Source organism: Cucumis sativus, chromosome 6 (assembly GCF_000004075.3).
Source record: "Cucumis sativus cultivar 9930 chromosome 6, Cucumber_9930_V3, whole genome shotgun sequence".
Taxonomy (NCBI): Eukaryota; Viridiplantae; Streptophyta; class Magnoliopsida; order Cucurbitales; family Cucurbitaceae; genus Cucumis; species Cucumis sativus.
Genome location: NC_026660.2, coordinates 15,454,253 through 15,474,178, shown reverse-complemented (window position 1 = coordinate 15,474,178; position 19,926 = coordinate 15,454,253). Strand labels below are relative to the sequence as shown.

The 19,926-nt window shown below is 29.4% G+C and overlaps 3 protein-coding genes across 4 annotated transcripts; all 3 read right to left on the bottom strand.

The window, feature by feature from the left end:
* Positions 1–1,496: 1,496 nt before the first annotated feature.
* LOC101209152 (AMSH-like ubiquitin thioesterase 3) lies at positions 1,497–6,909 on the bottom strand. The gene is made up of 14 exons (XM_004150031.3): positions 6,475–6,909; positions 6,179–6,243; positions 6,010–6,085; positions 5,726–5,926; positions 5,430–5,530; positions 4,873–4,975; positions 4,736–4,779; positions 4,289–4,604; positions 4,080–4,169; positions 3,936–3,998; positions 3,573–3,647; positions 2,367–2,429; positions 2,103–2,155; positions 1,497–2,006 (listed from the first exon to the last, which is right to left on the bottom strand). The coding sequence occupies exons 1-14, from the start codon at positions 6,571–6,573 to the stop codon at positions 1,832–1,834; spliced, it is 1,524 nt and encodes a 507-aa protein (XP_004150079.1). The 5' UTR covers positions 6,574–6,909; the 3' UTR covers positions 1,497–1,831.
* Positions 6,910–7,744: 835 nt separating this feature from the next.
* Positions 7,745–10,876, bottom strand: LOC101212342. The gene is made up of 4 exons (XM_004150044.3): positions 10,581–10,876; positions 9,738–9,841; positions 9,079–9,304; positions 7,745–7,954 (listed from the first exon to the last, which is right to left on the bottom strand). The coding sequence occupies exons 1-4, from the start codon at positions 10,726–10,728 to the stop codon at positions 7,836–7,838; spliced, it is 597 nt and encodes a 198-aa protein (XP_004150092.2). The 5' UTR covers positions 10,729–10,876; the 3' UTR covers positions 7,745–7,835.
* A 1,212-nt stretch (positions 10,877–12,088) lies between these two features.
* Positions 12,089–16,251, bottom strand: LOC101208744. Of its 2 annotated transcripts, none has more exons than XM_011658971.2 (7): positions 16,114–16,251; positions 15,798–15,881; positions 12,965–13,036; positions 12,820–12,867; positions 12,620–12,676; positions 12,388–12,450; positions 12,089–12,268 (listed from the first exon to the last, which is right to left on the bottom strand). In XM_011658971.2, exons 2-7 carry the CDS (start codon positions 15,852–15,854, stop codon positions 12,248–12,250), a joined length of 318 nt encoding a protein of 105 aa, XP_011657273.1. In that variant the 5' UTR covers positions 15,855–15,881; positions 16,114–16,251; the 3' UTR covers positions 12,089–12,247. The 2 variants fall into 2 exon arrangements, with proteins under 2 accessions (XP_011657273.1, XP_031742576.1); XM_031886716.1 differs by having other exon boundaries at positions 15,798–15,878; positions 16,114–16,247.
* Positions 16,252–19,926: the final 3,675 nt, after the last annotated feature.

Here is a 19,926-nt window from a genome sequence, read left to right as displayed (position 1 = left end):
TATCATTAAACTTTATGTCACTTATACTTTTATCAATATTATTATGATTATCATTAAATTTCGTATTACTCGTACTTAATTAATTCCAAAGTAAAAATGTATTTCAATAACATTACACTTTTTTGTTCCTATTTTTTATTTTAAAAAATACAATATTTAGAACGTGGTCCTCGTTCTACATCTTTTTTGTTCAATTATCTCTTATTTCCATTCTAGTTAAGCTAAATGGCTTTGAAATCGTGGACTAAAAGCTTTCACCATTTACGAGTGGTTTGGTATTAAATTATGAAGCCTAATGGACACTTGTCAAAACTTGGTGGTGCCGCATTGTCCATGGGTTTGAAGTGCAAATTTCATTATTGATTAATCCCATCGTTCCCTTATAGACTTATACTCCCACATGTCAATTATTCTTTTAAATAATAAATTCTTAGCTAATCTTAGACGGTAGCCTTTGTTCACACTAGATTTCGAAGAAATGTATTTGACGGTAGCCTTTGTTCACACTAGATTTCGAAGAAATGTATTTCGTGGAATTGAAATTTGTATATTGATGAATATTGTAAATACAATCACTAGTATTTACATCTTTGATGCTTTCTCTCGAATACAAGTTAAAAACTTAGAATTTTTTTATCTTCGGTCTTTAGGATGTTGTAGTTGCAAGTCTATTTGAGCTTCAGTTTTCTGAAATTCAATGAAAATTTGATCTTCCAAGTCTTCAATCATTCAGAAGATGATGATCTCGAAGTTGATAAGAACTTGCACGTCTTGAGAGCTTTATAGAAGTTTGAATATTCAATTATTTAGAGCTTCAATTCTTCCTTCAACAAGAGACTTTCTCAAATGAATGACAAATGTCTCTATTTATAGAGAAATTTTGTAGACTTTAACCCATTTACTTGTTGGACTTGGACTTTGACCAATTTATCTGTTGGGCTTAAACTTGGACTCATTTGCCTTATTGAGTTTGGACTTGAACTTTGATCCATTTGCTTGAGTAAACTTAACTTTCAAAATCTAATAAAATATAATTATCGAATATTTGTTGTGATGATGTGGCAAAATTTAATTGATCGAAATTTCTTGCATTTTCATTAAATATTATTTCAAAAGTTAATCTCAAAAATAAATTTTAAAATATCAAGAGATGAGCCATTAAAACATAAAAGGGAAATAGGCAAAAACATTCCAAAGAAATGAAAATTGGACTATATTTTTTATCAAACCAACTACATTTTTATTATTTTATTTTATTTTACTTTATGTTCTATGTTTATACCATCTGAACCAACTCACGTGCGTCTCAACTAATCTCAATAAAAGATCCCTCAAATCCTACATCAATAGAGTGTCAATGGAACTAATTGAATATTAAATCAATCCAATGTCAATGGAACTAATTGAATATTAAATTCTAAGTAGGTGATCATCATGGATGGAAATCATTCCCTTTTAAAATTTGGAAAATTTAAGGCTTAAAAAGAAAAGAGGAATGCATCAACCCAAAATAATATCATATCACAAATAATGTCCACAACAAAAGTTTACATCTAAAGAAGGAAAAAAAAAAGGCTCTCTAAGGCATGAAAAAGAAATGAAGTTATCATGTACATTATATAACTAGAAACTATTCTTTCAACAAAGAGAAACCTTAATCATAGAGAACTTCGGCACAACAAAAGGCTTTATTATAGCCACCGCCCGAAGTCTCGCAACAATGGCAGTAACTCAATTGGATTTGCAAATTACAAAATTTACATAGCGGTTGTTGAAGTGTTAAGTTTTTTTTTTTTTAAATCTATTTCCAGGGTGCTATACAATCAAAATCTTACCTTAGATCCATAACGTCAAACTTTGCATTTGGATTCATCATAACATGAGAGCAGTGTTCATAGAGTGGACTCCCATCGTCAGGCTCCTCGTGGGGATGAAATCCGCGCTGTTGGCAGTTGCGGATGACTGATACACCGCCTGGATCGGATAGATGAAATATTCCATATGGACTGCAATAGCAATGGCACTTGTTAGCTAATGATATAAATACAAGATTGGAGAAACGGAAACAGTGAGAGTTGAGTGAATGGAGGGGGAAAACACACCTTGACGTATCAGTCGGAGCCATGACGATTGCAATTGCTTCTGGTAGCATAATCTGAAGCAAAAAAATTCCTTAGACGAGGCAAAAGAAACTAGAACAGGAAGAACAAATAATGCAAAGAAGATAAAAGTTTTCACAAGTTAGGACTTCAATTTCATGATGGAACTTTCACCGTTATGAGAATAACTAAACTTGTTCTTTGAGTAACACTCAGAAAAAATATATCGGTTGTGAAAAAGAAAAGTGAGTACAATTGTAATCTTACCTGGTACGAGTAATGCGTGTGCAAATCCACAGACGACATGAAACAGGTTTGTGATGGGTGTGTCTGAGAATCAAACAAAGAATAAGAGACAGGAAATATCAAAATAGAAGTTTCTTCCATAGATAATACGGCCAATAGAAACGTTAACACCAAATATTCATATATTCTCAAGAAAGTATACAACGGAAATTATATTCCACTGTTGTACTTTGCATTTTAATTTTCATTCATTATTAGTTTTTAAGAAACCATACTTTTATGGAAAGAAATGAAAGAATATACCCGGTACAAAAAAATCCAACTCTGACTGAAAAGAATAGGACTCCAATCTAAAAAAAACAAGACCAAGCTCGCTCATAATTACAAAAAAAGCATAAAAAAGCATAGTGACTGGCCCACAACTCATAAGGAGCTAAACCTAGCTAGTAGCTACCTCTAAAGCTTTTTCACCTGCTTTCTCCATTTCTCTAAATATTTTATTCTTCCTCTTAATCTAAAAACCCCACAAGACTGCCCATACCAGCCAAGACATCACTGCATAGCAAGTCAACTTAAGTGAAATAATGCAAAGACTTGCTATATTTTGACGATAACAACACTACCTCCACTTTTTATAACGACAGAAAGTGCAGTCCAACATCCTATGAAGGAAATGCTTTGCTTTTATCTTTAGACTGATAGTCGATGAGTTTTCTACAGTAACTCTATAAGGTGAGAAGATAAGCATCATGTGAAAGACACAAGGATTGTAAAGAAGAGGGGAGACGGAGGAGAAAAGTTAGTCTTTCAGGTAGTTATGAGCTGTGGTGGGTAGTTATGAAATGTTGCTGGTAGTTATGGGCAGTTGAGGAAGGTTATACTTGTAGGTAGCTCCGTTGTCTTGTGTAATGTTAGTCTATATGTGGAATGTGGTTAGTCCATGAGCAAAAAAGAAAGTAAATTTTGGTGAGAGGTTAGAATGTCTATCTAGATTGACCTTCTCTTATGTGCCAGGGAACATTACCGTTATTTGTTTTCTGTTCTATCCGTATCATAAACTGTAATGGAACTAAGAGAGCGTACTATGAACAGTATATACAAAAACAAATTATTTGTGAAGCATCAATAGAAATCAAGATAATCATCCCAAGTTTTCTAATTCTGCGTTCTGCAATTCTATAATCATAGATTCATGCTATCGATTGCCTAGAGGGTCAGCAAGCTTACATGGATCCAACCAAGAGGGAAAAGTGATAATCTGTCTTGAACTTCAAATATTTCCTCTTCGTTCAACGTCTGACACTGAACATTACAAAAAGAAATTATTTCTCGGTATTGATTAAAGGGTAATAGTCGTAACTACTGAACCACTAGCATAGGAGTGTAGGTAAAAGTAATAAAAAATGCCCAAACCATAAAACAATTAAAACTCAAACATATGCACAGCCTACTTTAACTAACATGTTCAAAGCTACAATCACCATTCACCAGTCATATGAAAACTAAACATTCAAAAGCAGTGAAAATCAATAACATGGAAAACATGGCTAATTTAAACTTGAAACAATTGAAAAGTAATTATATTCTTACGGAATCTGATGTTGATTCTTGTTTTGGGATTATGAGCGTAGATATGTAAAAAACCCTGTTTTTCTGCAAATATATAATGAAGTATGAGAACATATTAAAAAATCTTTAAAAATAAATTAAATTAAACAATTAATTTGTTCTTACCAGAGAGCCAGCTAAAACACCACAAGTTTCCAGGTTCTTATTTGTATTTTCCCGAGCCAATCTCAAGAAATCATCAAGCATTTTTACTGGCTGCAGCAATAAGTAAAAGTAACCAATATCATATCAAAAGGAATCACTACATATTGCAATAGGAAGTAGTGAATAATTGCTTGCTTTCTGAAGTTATAACAAAAATGAAAAAGCCCTACAATGTGTAGACGTTGAAACGATTCAGACTCATCCTGCGATTGCCTGGCCACTCCAGGCCTTGGATCTGCAACTTTAGATGGGGGAATTGTTGCATACTCCTGCTGAACCTTAGCAAGCACAGGAGGAGGAGAAGGTTGTTTGACCAATGGGAAAGGATCCTCCCTTACTTCTGTTATCAACGGAGGAATAGACATGTCGGCGGGATGCGGCCATCTACCATCATCTAGTGAGAGCACTGACTCCATCACTGACATAACACCGCCTGGACCACTATCTTTGTGTGCCACTAGATCACAATGTTCATTTTGATTCAGTCTGAAAGAATTTGAAGGCAGAGAATATTAATATCTTTTACATGTTTGTCATCAGGAAAGAGAACATTCAAAACACAGAAAAAAAGAATGTTAAGTTTTCAAACAATAGTACGAGTTATATATGCCTCTAACCTTGAATCTTCAAGAGTGAAGTCCTGATTTATTGGATATTGAATCTGTATAGAACAATAGGATTAATCTGTTAATGAATTTCGGAATCGGCAGAAACAAGAGATAACAATTTAAAAAAGGAATACGCAATAACTCACCTTATCTGTACTTGGCCCCTTCCATTGGCCCTGAAGACCACTGGGTCCCAAAATAGAATGTCTAGATAAAGTTTCAGGTTTGGGAAGCGGTACATTAAGAGACCTGCATATTTCCAGCACCAATTATCAGATCCTTTGTCTGTGTTTTTTAAAACTGGTGACTATATAAGTATGCATAGAATTATATTCTTATGGCTCCCATTCAAATTATGACAGTCTATTATCCTTGTACTGAAACTGTCTTTCTATTCAATCTTGAGGACAGCTGCAAAAGAACTTTGGCATCGTCAACATACTTTCTTTTTTCGGTCAACTCGGTTCAGAATGCAAGTTGCCAGTCCCATTCTGTCTTCTACTATTTAGGTAACTACTTGAACTACAAAATTACTTCTTCTTTCTTGGACTAGAACATAAATATTGGAATCATTTTTTTATAATAAGAAACAAATATTGGAACGATTTATCTCCCTACATCATCAAGAGAAGTATTTATACTTACTACTATGCCCTTGTTCATATAAAAGTGTGCGAAATAAATGGGAAAGGAGTCTACTCACAGAGTTGAGAACTTATTCTCAAGCCTTAAGGAACTTGATTCTGAAACTTGGCCTCGGTCATCACTATACCTCCGTGAAGATTGGGGACGTGAATGCACATGCTAAGAATCAAGAGAAGAAGGGAGAACAAGAATAGAATCACAAATCACAAGTAATATAATAATAATCACATGCCCATGTAGAAAATATGAAAGAAATCAAAAAAGCAAAAGAAACTCAAAATAATTGCTGGAATTTCCATTTAAAACTGCATTTACAAGCAAAGAAAGTCTCATTAGAAAAATTGAAGGTTATACCTGCTTTTGATCCAACATTAACGAATAATTTCCATTCACATACGGCTGTTCCTTAGGAGAAGGCCGGAAACTGTTTGAAACACTTCCCTGCTCATCAGGTGGAGGAAGACGAGGTCGTCCATACACTTTCTCCAGTTCATTTACCCGACGATCAAATTCGGGCTTCAAAGACTCAAGTTCATCCACTACATTCAGTAGTTTCTGGCAGGACAACATGAAACAACTTTAGACAACATTCGTACACCATTCATGGAAAAGAAGCGAGATGTGCACTTCTTACTCACCTTCTTATAGTATATCTTCTCATTTGGGAAAAAAGCTGGATAATCACGATGCCGTGGTATAGTTTCAGAAACCAAGCTAAGAAAATAAAAACAAGTTGAGAAGCGAACTCCTACACAAAGAATCAACAACCCTAGGCAATGGAAATACAAGTATTAACTAGAGCCTTACCTTGAAAACCTAAGAAGTATGATAAACAAATCCACAACATTATTCTCTTCCCGATAAATATTAGCCTGCCATTTTGAGAAAACGAACTCAATTACGGATAAAAAGATTCATGGCAACAAAGCACAATTCTAATACTTAAACCACCGATAAAGAAAACTGCAACGAAAATCACTTCAACATCCGTATAGAGAAGGAAATGAAAATTAGAAAAGCTTCGAAATAATCATCAACCATTAGCAATTCAGCATCGATAATCAAATACAACAATAAAAAAATAACGATTCCGAAAAGATCACCTGTTTTAAGAGATTATCGGCGATTCGGAAGTAATTCCGGAGGGGAATTCGATTATCAACGGCAACTTTCCGCGCCTCCCTATCGATGTTGATCTTCATCTTCAATTGAAGACAAAATATAACAATAAATCCGAAGAAAATTCAGTAGAAACTCGTGTATGAATGAATCGGTGTCTCGTAAACCAGATTATTTGCTTAAGCGCGAAGAATGAATGTGGGACCGAAGAATTGAAGTTGAAGCTGGAACTTGAATGTCGACATGATGAGGTTGCAGTCTTGTAGGAGCAGATTCAGGGCTTTGGCCGTGAAGTTTTCGAGGGGCGAATTCACAATCGCGACTCGCTACACGCAATTTCTTCCTTGACCCGACTTGCCGGTTCGCGGTTTTAACGATCTGTCGTGTCATTTTTCGACATGTAGTTTCGTATATAAATCCTCTTTTTCTTCTATGGGGAACTCTCTCTTTTTCTTTGAGAAAATATATTTTTGTTTTGTCCTTAGGTGTAGGGGATTCTTAATTTTTAAGGCTTAATGCAATTTTGATCCATTTTTTTTTAATAATGAAACATGCCTTCTCCGTTGTCAAAGCTCACTATTATCGTCAAGCTAAAAATTTGATATTTCATTTGTTGAACATTTGTGATAAGAGTACTCAAAGTTCCTTGATGATGCTTACATTCTTAATCATCTCCATTGTGATTGGGCTTAACTAAAAAATGGAGTTCATAGTTTGAGGGGACATTCATAATTTGTAATAACTCATTTACGGTTTGGAAGATAAATATGGATATATTCATTCAGTGCACTACGACTATGCTTTGTTATTTTATCCAACATTGATACTTTTTTTTTCTTTTCTCGAAAATCTTTAAAAAAATTGTCATTTTATATATTTTATTGAAGATAACCGTTTATAATCGTGTTTGATAAATATTTTCTAACGATGTTGAATTGACGTATTTAAAAAAGAAATTGTTTTAAATGACAAAATAGTTTATAACATTTATAAATAAAGCAAAACTTCAGTGTAAATATCAATGATAGACTCGATAGACTATTATATTTGTTTGTCCCTAATAGACTATGACATTTTGCTATATTTGAAAATAGCTCTATTTAAAATCACTTGCATGCATTTTTATAGTCAAAATAAATTAATAGATGGACATGATGAAAGACATATTTAATAGTGATTTATAAAAAATCACTCCCAAACCAAATAGTTAAAAAAAATACTTTGTATAATAGAGAATTACAACAGCTAAAGCACTAAACTAAATATATTTTCTTTCATACACTATGTTTGAATAATTAATGGAAGCCATGTTAATAGAATGTCCATAGTGAGAAAATGAAGGTTTTCAAAGCAATAAGCTAAGAAGGGCTAAAATGAAAAAGGAAAATCCAAGAGCTGCCATGTTGGAAGCCCTACAAGCATTGCCTCTTTCTGCATTTATATGCTCCAAAACATCAAAGTTTCCTGCAGTTACAAAAATGAAATTTAGGGTTGTACTTTACATACCAACTAATAATTATATACACTTAAACTATATAGACTTTGGTATGTGCCCAATGAATATATATTTTAAAAGAATTAATGAATGATTGGGATAAATAGTGAAATCGTGAAGCATGCTTGTGTTATATAATAGTGTTCCGTTTATGAATTCCTTGGGTCAATCTTGATTTCAACTTCTTTTACTGAGTTACACTGAATTTATGGATAAAAATGTACCCATTATTTGGTATTTATTTTTTAAAATTAAGTTTACTTTTTAAATTTTTAAGTAAAAGAGTTAAATTATTAGTCAAATTTATAAAATTCTAAAAATAGAATAATTAACTATTTACAAGTTATAGAAATATTTTAATTCAAGTAAAAAAATGAATAATTAAAATTTTAAATCGAATATATATATATATATATATTGGTCATAAGTTGCAAATATTTTACATTTTCTTTCATTTCTGCAAATTTTTCATTTAAAAAACTATTTTTTAAATGTTAAAAACTTTGACTCAATTTAGAAAAAAAAACAGGGAAGATAATATTTATATAATAGGTTTCAAAACTAACAAAAATAATCAAGTAATTGTTTGTCAGTGATTTTGTTTTTAAAACTAATCATATTTCTTCTTATATTTTTATTACGGATTGCATTTTTTTCAAAAAAATATAGTTAGATTCTTAGATCATTATAAAACCAAAAAGTAAATTTTAAAAAAAATATTTTCTTAGTTTTTTAAACTAAATAACGAAGAGAAAAGAAATAAATAAATTTAACGTCGAGAATTTATACATTTTAAAACAGGTGTACTTTTTATTTTAGTAGAATAACTATAGCGTGGAATTGAACTTTCTATCTTAACCTTAAAATGGAAAGTTAATAAATTAGCAACGGGTTAAGCTCACCTACCAACAAATTGAAAATACAATAAACTAAGTCCACATTTATTCATCAAAATTCAATTTTTGTAGTTTCCCAATTTTACTATTATGTATAAATATTGTACTCTTTTTTATTTTTTTTACCATTTCTCCAAACCAAATGATATAGATATATTCAACAAAAAAATAAATAATAATTAAAAAAAAAGTAGTACCTCTTTGTGGGCCATAGCCACATCCAGCGTGGACCGTATCCCTAACATCTTGCAAGGTGGCTCTATTGTAAAACAAGAAGTTGCTAAAAATGCCACTAATGCAATCCAACACCAACTCCGTTTCACTCAAACACGGTCCGTTGCAATATTCCTCCGTTTTCTCTAGTGGTACTTCAAGATTCCCACTCTCCTTTAATCTATACGATTCTTCACACGCGCTGTATATCTGTATTTATTTTATTATTCTTTATAAATTCCTTTGTATAAATATATTTTTTTCTATTTTTGTAAAAAACCCTCGTAATCTTATGGAAAAAATCACACACACAAAGAAGTTGGGTATTATAAAATCAACTAAACTACATGCTTAGTTTTTTAACTTTGAGATGCATGTTTATTTAATCTCCAAACATCTAAAATGGTCCATGCTCAATCGTTAAACATTTAAGTTGTATTCAATAAATAATTATCTTAATAAAGATAATTGATTTAGCTCAATTGATCAAAAAAATAAGAGGTTTTTACTTTAAGTCTCCTACTCTATTTATCTAAAAATTTATGTTTACTACAATTTTAAATTTTAATTTAGTGATTAATAAATTTATATTAGAAACCAAATAATTATGGGAAAAAAAAAGTAGAGATTAAAGTAGACATACATATCTGTCATTAAAGCATAGCAATGCTTTGGCAACAATCTCAGGCGGGTCCTCAAAACCTACTGAACTACCCGTTGAACCGCTCTCAAAATCATCACATTTTCCTGAAAGAAAAAGAAAAGGCTTCATTTTAAATTTAATAGATTATATTATATGGAATTTAAGGGATTCTTGGCTCATTATACTAATAAATTTGCTTGTGACATCTTTCTTTTTTATGTTTCTAAAAATGATCCTTTTCTCTCTCTTGATTTTCAATTTTTTTTAACAAAAGAACATTTAAGTTTTATGTCAAAATCTACTAATTTTACATTTTTTTTTATATAATTTTGGTTTGGTTGTGTGTTCATTCAACTATCAACATTGAGGTTAGATATTCAAATCTTCACTTCGACTTGAATTTTTAAAACGGACAACATCAATGGAAATAGAGTTTATAAGTTTACTTTTAAAAAATGGAAAAATAAGTTCTCTCAAAACATTTTTTTTAAAATTAAGCATCTAAACACATCATCCACCTTTGTTTTTCTTTTTTTGCTTGTATTTTTTATCAATATTTTAAAAAATGATCAACTCAAGTTTTTTAAATATAAAAAAGTACTTAAAAAACAGTTCAACTTTTTAAGTCAAGAAAGATGAAAATCCTTATAAGAAACCGAAAGAAAATAAGTTTAGTTTAAAAAAAACAAATAATCAAACCTAGCACAAGAAACTCAATTTTTTATAACGAGAAAGTGTATAAAATGTGAAATTTATTGTTTTACAAAACAAAAATAAATAAATTTACGTCTACTTGGAAAGTATTATAAAATGAGATAGAAAGAATGCATGTCTACCCATTACCATAAGTGAGAAGGTAGAAGAGGAGAATAGCCGAAAGGGGGACTCTAGCAAAATGCAAGAAAAAGAGAGCCATAGTTGATGGAATTGTGAACAAATTAAAGATGAAAATACAAAGTTCATTCATATCTATATAGTTTGATTGGATCATTAGCTTGAAGAAATTAACAAAGGATATTGTGAGGTAAGAAAATGCACATGGTTTGGTGAAGGAAATGTATTGTGGAAAAGAAAACCATTGAGAAATGGTAAGAATTTAAAGAAAAAAAGAGAGATAGAAGTTGAACTACAATTCACCAAACTCTTATTTTCCATTTCAAGAATGTTTTAAGCGTTTAAGTCATAAGTTTAAAATTAAAAAATATCTCAAATCTAAACAAAAACGTAAGAAGACATGTGTTAACGAAAAAAAGTCATGCACACCGTCTGACATCTTACAGTCTCAAATGCCAAAAACATGGTTTAGTTCCACATGTGATTGTTGAGGAGATGACATTATATATATATCCCTGTTAGATGCTCCGAATGAGAGAATACATAATCTTCAAATAAAGAGCTATAAATCTTACTCATGATGTGTTTAGTTGAACTATATATTCTTAGTATCCATAATGATATCATAGTGCAATAAGTTCAATGTCTCATCAGCTGTGTGGAGATTTCTTATGAACGGGTTAGTTTGGAAAGTAAGACTAGACAAGAAAATCGAGCTAGAAATCAAGTCCAAATGACAACAAATGCGTGCGAGATATGAGACTCAATCATTTTGATTTTGATTTTTTTTCTTTCATTATCAAAATTATGACATTGTCTTCAAAATAAATTAACGTCTCACAATAAAAATTTAATGAAATGTGTCATTTCTAAATATCACAATTCCAAACTTGTAGAGCGCTCATGATTTGAACTGATCAAAACCTATAAGCCAAAGTGGAAAAACAAAAGGAAAACGAGTTGGATGAAAAGAAAACCATCAACTTTCTAAGGCTGCGTTCAACTTTCACAATCAATTTTCTTCCTCCTAATTCAAATGGTCAAGGAATTTGATGTAAGGTTACTTGTAAAATTTAGTTAACATACATTTTCTTTTTTTAAATACAAAAAAAAACAACAAGAAAATAACGATAATCAACCGGAACTATCAATTTGTAATAATACTCTACACATATTTAAATTTGATAAATTATGTATTATATTTTATTGTATGCTATAAATAGTCATTTAAAATTGTAATACAAAACTCGAACTCTAACTATCACTTATATATAACTTCATACTTATATAACTTCATACAAGAGATTATGAGTTCAAATCTTAAAAAATTTATACTTCAACTTTTCAAATAAAACTACTAATTGTTAAAAGTGTTATCTCAATAGTTAAAAATAAACTTTTGTTATTTTTGTATTGAATTTAACCTAATAAAAATATACTATACTTATTTAAAATTTACAAGACTTACAAAATTAAAACCATATTATATCCAAAGTGAAATTTGATTTCAATAATACAAATAATTTCAACAATCTTCATTTAAAATTAACAAAAAGAAAAAGAAAGAGAAAAGAAAAGTGGTCTTGGAATAATTAATTTAGCTGCTAAAAATTGCACAATTAAATGAACCCTTCCATAGACCTTTTCCTTTTAGATAATTTCTTCACAATATCCTTTTAATTCTCTATTACTTCTACCTGCATGCGTTACCATAAAACCCAAAGTCAATATTTTTACTAAAAAATAATAATATTAGAGTTTAATCATTCAAAAAATAACAATAATTAAAAGTTTTAAATCCGATTTATTTTCTTACGATATTGCCCTTATCGGATGTACAGACTGGCCTTCTCGGTGGAAGCTGTGGCCTTGGGGTCCTCTGGTAATTAAACAAAACAATACAAAATCAACAATAATTATGATGACTTTATATTTTCAAAATCTACCATGAAAATACTAATAAAAAATATAAAAGATTTTAAAAGATTAAGATTAGAGGTTAATACTAAATTTAAAATGAATTAAAAATTTATATAAACTAAAATTACCTGAAGTTTAGGCTGTAGTTTTTCAAGTGCGATGTTGTTATAGAGTCCTGCTCCTTGCTGCTTCCACGACCAGAAATATATATAAACTAATAGTTAATGAGCCCTCAAATTATATATTAAAAATTATTTTAAATAAGAAAAACTGTTGAAAATATTTACAAATTTTTTTAAATACGTTATTGAAATTAATTAGGAATTACCTTGCACAAGGCCCAGTCTGCGGAATCAAAGAAAGCACGTTCATGATCCTATTAATAAGGATAAAAACCAAATTAAGTTAAAACAAAATTGACAAAAAGAGGAATTAATTATTGAAACCAAACCACTTCCCATTCCATTTATTACCTTTGAAATCAATGGCTTCTTTCTTGGGGTAAGTCCTCCATATCTATTCCCACTTCCTCCTCCTGTTACTTCCTGTGTAATAATTCAAAAATATAATCCCTAAATTACTACATTTTGAAAAGTTCCATTTCCATCTTCAAATTACCAAACTTCTGCCCAGAAACAATGTTTGTTTGTTTATTTATTAACCGTGACTTCAACGTAAAGAAACCCATTCTTTAGATGGAAGCAATCAACTACCTTTTTGCTTTAGGGGAAAATGTTTATTTTCTGTTTCTCAAGTCAAACTCATTGCTATCTTTATTTTTCATACTTATTATACAAAATTTAAAATTCATGTCAATTTATTGGTTTTAAAAAATCAAAACTATATGACACCGTTACTAGCAATTTAACTCAACTAACATAAAAAAACCAAGCTAACCGACCAAAATTAACCGAATTGAAGGTGGTTAGTTTAGTTAGTGATTCAAACCGATAACATTATTACAAAAATTAAAAGCTTAAACCGATCAAAACTAACCAACAATATGTTTGTACTTCTTCATAGTTAGTGTTAGTTTGAACATTTATTAAATCGATCCTTAGTTGCTTTTGTGGTAATTTGATTAGAAAATTGACTTCGGCTGACCAATGTTAAAGGTTTAAAGATAAGAATCATTTCACTCCACCAACATCTTGAAATGAACTAAAAGTATGATTCAATAGCCTATGCATGTGGGAGTGTGCCCTTTGATAAATAGTTGATCGACCTTCTTGATCAGAGCTTTGTATTATTAAAGTGTGGGACCTTATTCATCTTTTGTCACAATATGTTTATAAATATTTTAATCACTGTTATCTCTAACTTTGTGTACTTTTTTTTTGTATAGACGTTTGTACCTTCAATTTTTTGTATCAAATATAATTTTCAATTTTAAAATGTCAAATAAATTTTGTTTTTGTCTAAAAAGTCCATACACTTTCAATTTATAACATATATGCTAGAGTTCTTATAGCTTTAGTTGATGTATAGTTAGTCTTTTTTACTCAGAGTTCTTATAGTTTTAGTTGATGTATACTTAGTCTTTTTGACTTATTATATACTTTTTCATAAATCTATTAAATGCAGAGTTAAATGGCTTGTGTCTCGTTAGAGAAAAAAAAAATCGTGTTCGAAAAGTTTAATTTATTAAAAAGATTTCAAATATAATTAACGATTTAATTTTGTTTCACACAAATACAAATTTATATTTGAAAAATGAAATATTGTAAAACCCTTTTGGTGATTTTTTTTCTTCTCTTTCTTAATCTTCATTATAAATTGTTATGATTTTTCTTTCTGTTCATTTATACTAGCTTTCATTGTTAATTAATAGTAATATGAAAGTGTTAATATCATAATTTACATCGCACCATTTCTAAAGAAAATTTGATTGAATTTGAATTTTGAGAAAATACAATCAAATAGCTTGTAATTTTTTCCACGAGATAACGGAGTGAGGAAGGATTTGAACCTCCCACCTCACCTCTAGAATAGAAAGTGATATTTATTACTATAAAGTTAATCTCGATATGGCAAACAGTCTATACAATTATTTATTATAATAAAGTTTGAATTTTATAAACGATCCGTGTTATTAACTAAATTATAAAATCTTGATTTCAACACAAAAACAAATTCAGTTTTCAGTTTTTTTCTCGCTCTCTTGGATGAAATCAAACCACGTCAGATTTTTTAATATTAAAAAATACAATTCCAAGTGGCAGAATAAAACAAGGATTTATCTTTTTAAAAAAAACTATTAAAAAACGAGGAATTTCAATTAAAAATGAAATAAAACAAGAGGAAAAAACCTCATTCTAATATTAAAAAAATATCAAAATATCACTTTAGTCCCTGCACATTAGAACTCACTACAATTTTTATGATTTGTCTTAAATTTAGTCACTTTAGCCACTACACATTAGAACTCACTACAATTGTTATGATTTGTCTTAAATTTAGTCACTATTGTGAGCTTATTATTAATTCTTAAAAAAAATTGTCACAACTCTTTTGATGTATTTACTATATAGTTTGAACTCAATTATAATAATTTGAGTCATTATAACCTACATCTTATTTTTCTTACTCAAACTAAATAGTACACACTCAAATTTACCTATATTATTATCATCTAAACTAAATACGTTGATAATCTCATATCCAAAAAATGGAAGAGATTAAATTATGATTTTGATAAAAAAAAAAAAATCATACTATCAGATATTTTATAAATAAAAATTATAGTAACCACTTACTAAAGGATTATAAATAAACCATAATTTCACCGTGCGTTCAAAGATTTAGAAAGGACATAGCCCATTGAATATTTCCATGGGGCCACCAACCAAAGCCACGCAAATTTCATTGGTGGTCATGTATTTGGAATTTCTTTTTTTTCTCAAACAAAAAAAAATTTACCTTTTAATAAAATAAAAATAAATTTAGTTTAAAAGGAAAAAAAAACGAAGTAATCCTTATTATATCTAGTAACTAAATTTAAATTTTGAAATAAACAAATTTGTTAGACACAACACTCAATATTTTAAAAAAAACTATTCGGCATTAATCGTAGTGAGATCCTAAATTAAATTTTCAGTTTTCCAAGCATATAAGGGAACGTCGATAATAATTTAGATGGAGAAAATTAAAAGTTCATAAATACTATACAAATACAAACAAAATTGTATATACTAATCATGTATATAATTCTACTAAACTTGTAATTAGACTCAAATAAATAAAAATTACATAATAATAAGTCGAAATAGATTATATATATAAGAAAAAGAATTAAATTAAATGTACCTTGTTTTGATGGAAGGGGAAGTAGTTTTCTGCTCCGTCTCTTTGATGATCCGCCATATATATATATTTTCCTGTTTTTTTCTTCTTTTTTTTTTAACGAAAAGAGATATATGAAAAGAATCAATAAACGGCCGCCATGGTTAAGGAAAAAGGAAGCAAGAAATTGAGAGATTCAGAAACAGAAAATGAAGTCGACTCAGTCTGAAAATAAAAATTAATATTGGAAAATTGATGAGTGGTTCCGTTCAAATTGGGAAGAAAAGGAAGGAGTTCGGGCATGGGGAAAAGGAAGAAGAAATTTTAGAGAGAGAAGTACCTGTGAGAGAGGGGAGAGAGAGAGAGTTAAAATGAAAATGAAGATTAAAAAGGGCGAAGAGAAAAAAGAAATGGATAGATGTGGAAGGGGAAGAATAATAAGGGGCGGTTGAGTAAAGAAGATGTCTCACGAGGATTTGTACACAATCAATTTGAGGTTATATACTTTTTTCTGTTTTTTTCTTTTAAATTAATTTATATATATATATATATAAGAAAAATTGTCGGTGAAATTTGTCAATTTTCAAAAATTAAATGTAGAGTTGATTTTTTGTTCTTTTAAGGAAATTTAGAGTTGAATTTAATGGTTCCTTAACAATTATTTTTTCTCTTTTTTTTTTTTATTTGTTTTTTCAATGGAGGATGTAATAGAAGTGTTTTACATTTATGATTTTAGCTCTTTCTTTTCTGTAGCGCATTTGATGCTATTAAAAAAAATTTAATACTAAGATGTCTAACGTATTGTTAAATATGTATAGAACTTATCTATGATATTATATTAAAATCGAGAGATCGTATTCATTGTTGTGTTTATATATTATAGTTGGGAAATGTTAAATAGAGAAAATATAAGAGTTTAACATAAATAAATAATACATATGACATCCTATTGTATTAAATATATTAGCATGTACTATAATTTGTAAGAAATACATGAATATCACTTTTTTTAGTTTTTAAAAATTAGTTTAGTTTTTAAATATATAATTTATATAAGATTAATTTTAAAATTAAATTATTATCAAAATTCAAAATGGGACTTGTGTGATTTCTTAATAGAAAAATAAAAATAATGAGTATGATTAGTTAACTTTATTTGTTATTACTAAAATATTTAGATGTTCTTAATTTCATACTCTAGGCCGATTTAAGTTTAACTTGGTCATTATTAGTATGATCGTAACTAACTAAAAAAGAAAATATGCAGTTTATAATAAAAAATTAATAATATCTAGAATTCTAGTTTCATTTAAAAGAAAATATACATTTTTGTTTATCGTCAAATGTTTAGCAAATTTAAATTATTTATTTATTGGTTAGAAAATACATTTAACAAAAAGAATTATGAAGTTATCAACCGTCCACCAAAATAAGAAGATTTTGAAGCTTATTTAAAATTTATATATTAAAAAGAAAAATGTTGGGTCAAATTATAAGATGAAATTGTCAGTTTTTTTTTTTTTTTTTAATAAAATAAATATTTGTTGTTTGACTCACTTTACTTTAATAATCTTCTAAATTAGTAAACGAAAGACTTGGCCAAATGAGCCGCCCAATCTTCTCTTGCCTAGATGAGACGTTGTGTTTTAGAAGTTCTATAGTTTCCAATTTCAAATATCAATTTTTTAAAATTATTTTTATCTTTCATAAATTTTAAAAATCTAAAAAATTATTATAATTAAGGTCATAAATTTCGACCCAAATTGATCACAGATGTGAGCATGGTTGACTATCATAAATTTTAGCATCCACCTCAAAATTAAAATGATTGCCAAAATTAAAGAAATTAGAATTACATTTACGAATATATTATATTCGAACTAAAAAAGTTGATAAAATACTACTTCGCTATTTGTCGTATGTTAAGGTTGGTTTCAAATTTTTAATTTGTGAATGAACACAGTCGTATTAAAATTTTACAAAAGCACAAAATTTCTCTAAAGTGTAAATATTTCTACTATTAAAATTCAAAACAGGTTGAATTATTACAATTTAGGTTTGTGTTTACTTATGATTATATAACCAATTTAATTTGTAATACAAATCATTACAATAAGTTGAATGTTTGAATATTCAAACTTGGCTTTTGTTGTTGTTTTTTTTTTCTCTTTTTTTGTAAACGTTGAATTTTTAGTTTTTAATATTGAAAATCTTTTTTCTTTAAAGAAAAAAAAAACAAATACCAAACACTCGAACTTTGACAAATAAAAATCCCCAAGGAAATTCGTGGTCAAAAAATAAACACGTTTTGTTTTTATTGTTAGGTGGAATTAGGTCATTAATCACCAATGTCCCTTTTTAAACTAATAAAGCATTTAATCAAAATGTTTGATAAAAAAAAATTATTGGTATGTTCAACTAATATAAGATAATTAATTATATTAAAATATTCTCAAATTTATTAAATATAAAAATACTTTAAAAATATAGGGAAAATTACCTAAATAGAAGAAAATGAAAAGATCCTTTTTATTCATTTGACTTCACTATTAAAAAAAAAAATGAAAATAGTGTTAATGTTTTTATTTTATGGAATGGGTTAAGATGATTCCATTTTAACAATAAATACCAATTGGCACACAAAAAAGAAAATATGAGAAATTGACTAAAACCATTCAAGCCTATTTTAACTTAAACATTGGAGTAAAATTTCATGTTCCTGAAATATTGTAATGTATAACTTTTTATTTTTTTCAATATTCACGTGGTTGCATATTGCCTATTGATAATTTCACATGGGTAGATTTAAGTTGTCATTGTCCATACTTTGGACAAAACTTATATATCACCATATTTCATATATATTAGAACACTTTAATAAAAAGTTGTAAAAAAATATAATACTAAACAAGCAAACATCTAACCTTTTAACTTTTTATGTATGTAATATTTTGTCATGTGTCGGTTTGGCAAGCCTTGCCCAATATTTAGGTCACGTTAATAGGTGTTTGATTCTCAATCTCTACCAATTATTAAAAAATAAAAAAACAACATAGTTCATGTATTCATCTGACAAACTTTAAGTTCATCCAAAGATGTATTCTTCGGTCAGATTAGTTCAACAAATGTGTGTAATATTTAGGAGTGATTAATCTTCTTAGTAGTATTCTATTTGATCTTTATAAGGCTTCCTTCCTCGTGGAGGAGAGGCTATGTCCTTAATCATGATCTATTTGGGAGACTAGGATGTGATGGCTTGTAATCTCAAGCCCACGTTTGAGGGTTTTGTGCTTCGTTTGTCATCTCTATCACATTTTCTTCCCATCGTTCTCAACCAACCCTTTTTTTTTACGTTGATTTATGCATTTTAACATTGATTTTTACATTTCACTGCGTTCTGAGTGCAATAGTTGGGGGAGAAAAAGAAAGAAAAGAGATATATAATAAAGTAGTATAAAATAAAGAGCCAACCGTACCTTCATTAGGAAAACGAATTTACAATTAAAAAAAACTACATAAATAGCCCCTCGCAAATTTGCTGCGTTTGAGGCACAATCTTACTTTTCGATACCAAACATCTTATAATCACAATTACTTCCAATTTTCTTCTTCAACCTATTTGATTTTTTTTTTAATTTACAATCAATTTACCTTTTTAATTACTTCTCTGTAATTTTAACATAATTTCGATTCGAACTCGCTTCTAAGATCCAGGCCATGATATGGACCTTTTCGAATCCGATCAAGTACGACCAGATCTGGTTTGGAGCGGTTGAGAAGACGATAGTGGTGTGAGATCCGTCGACGGTTCCGGTGTTCTTGACGTCGATCAGAATGGAGAGATCGAAGACGGAGGCGCAGTCAGTGTGAAAGACATTGATTCCGGCGGAGGAATTGGAGGAGAAACTTGAGAAAGAGAGTGAGATTTTTGTTGGGGCGTCCGAAATGGAGGGGGAGAATTTTTAGTAGCTTAAACCGAACCCGAATGGGAATATGACCGGACCCTTGTAGAACCGCTTGGTTCGACCCGGATAGCTGGTTGTCGGGTCGGGTCTTAGGCCCATGTTTGTCATTGGCAATTTTCCTCCCGTATCATTTCAAGATATTGTTTAATATAAAACCTTACTTTATAATTGTTTAGTTTTTGTCTTTC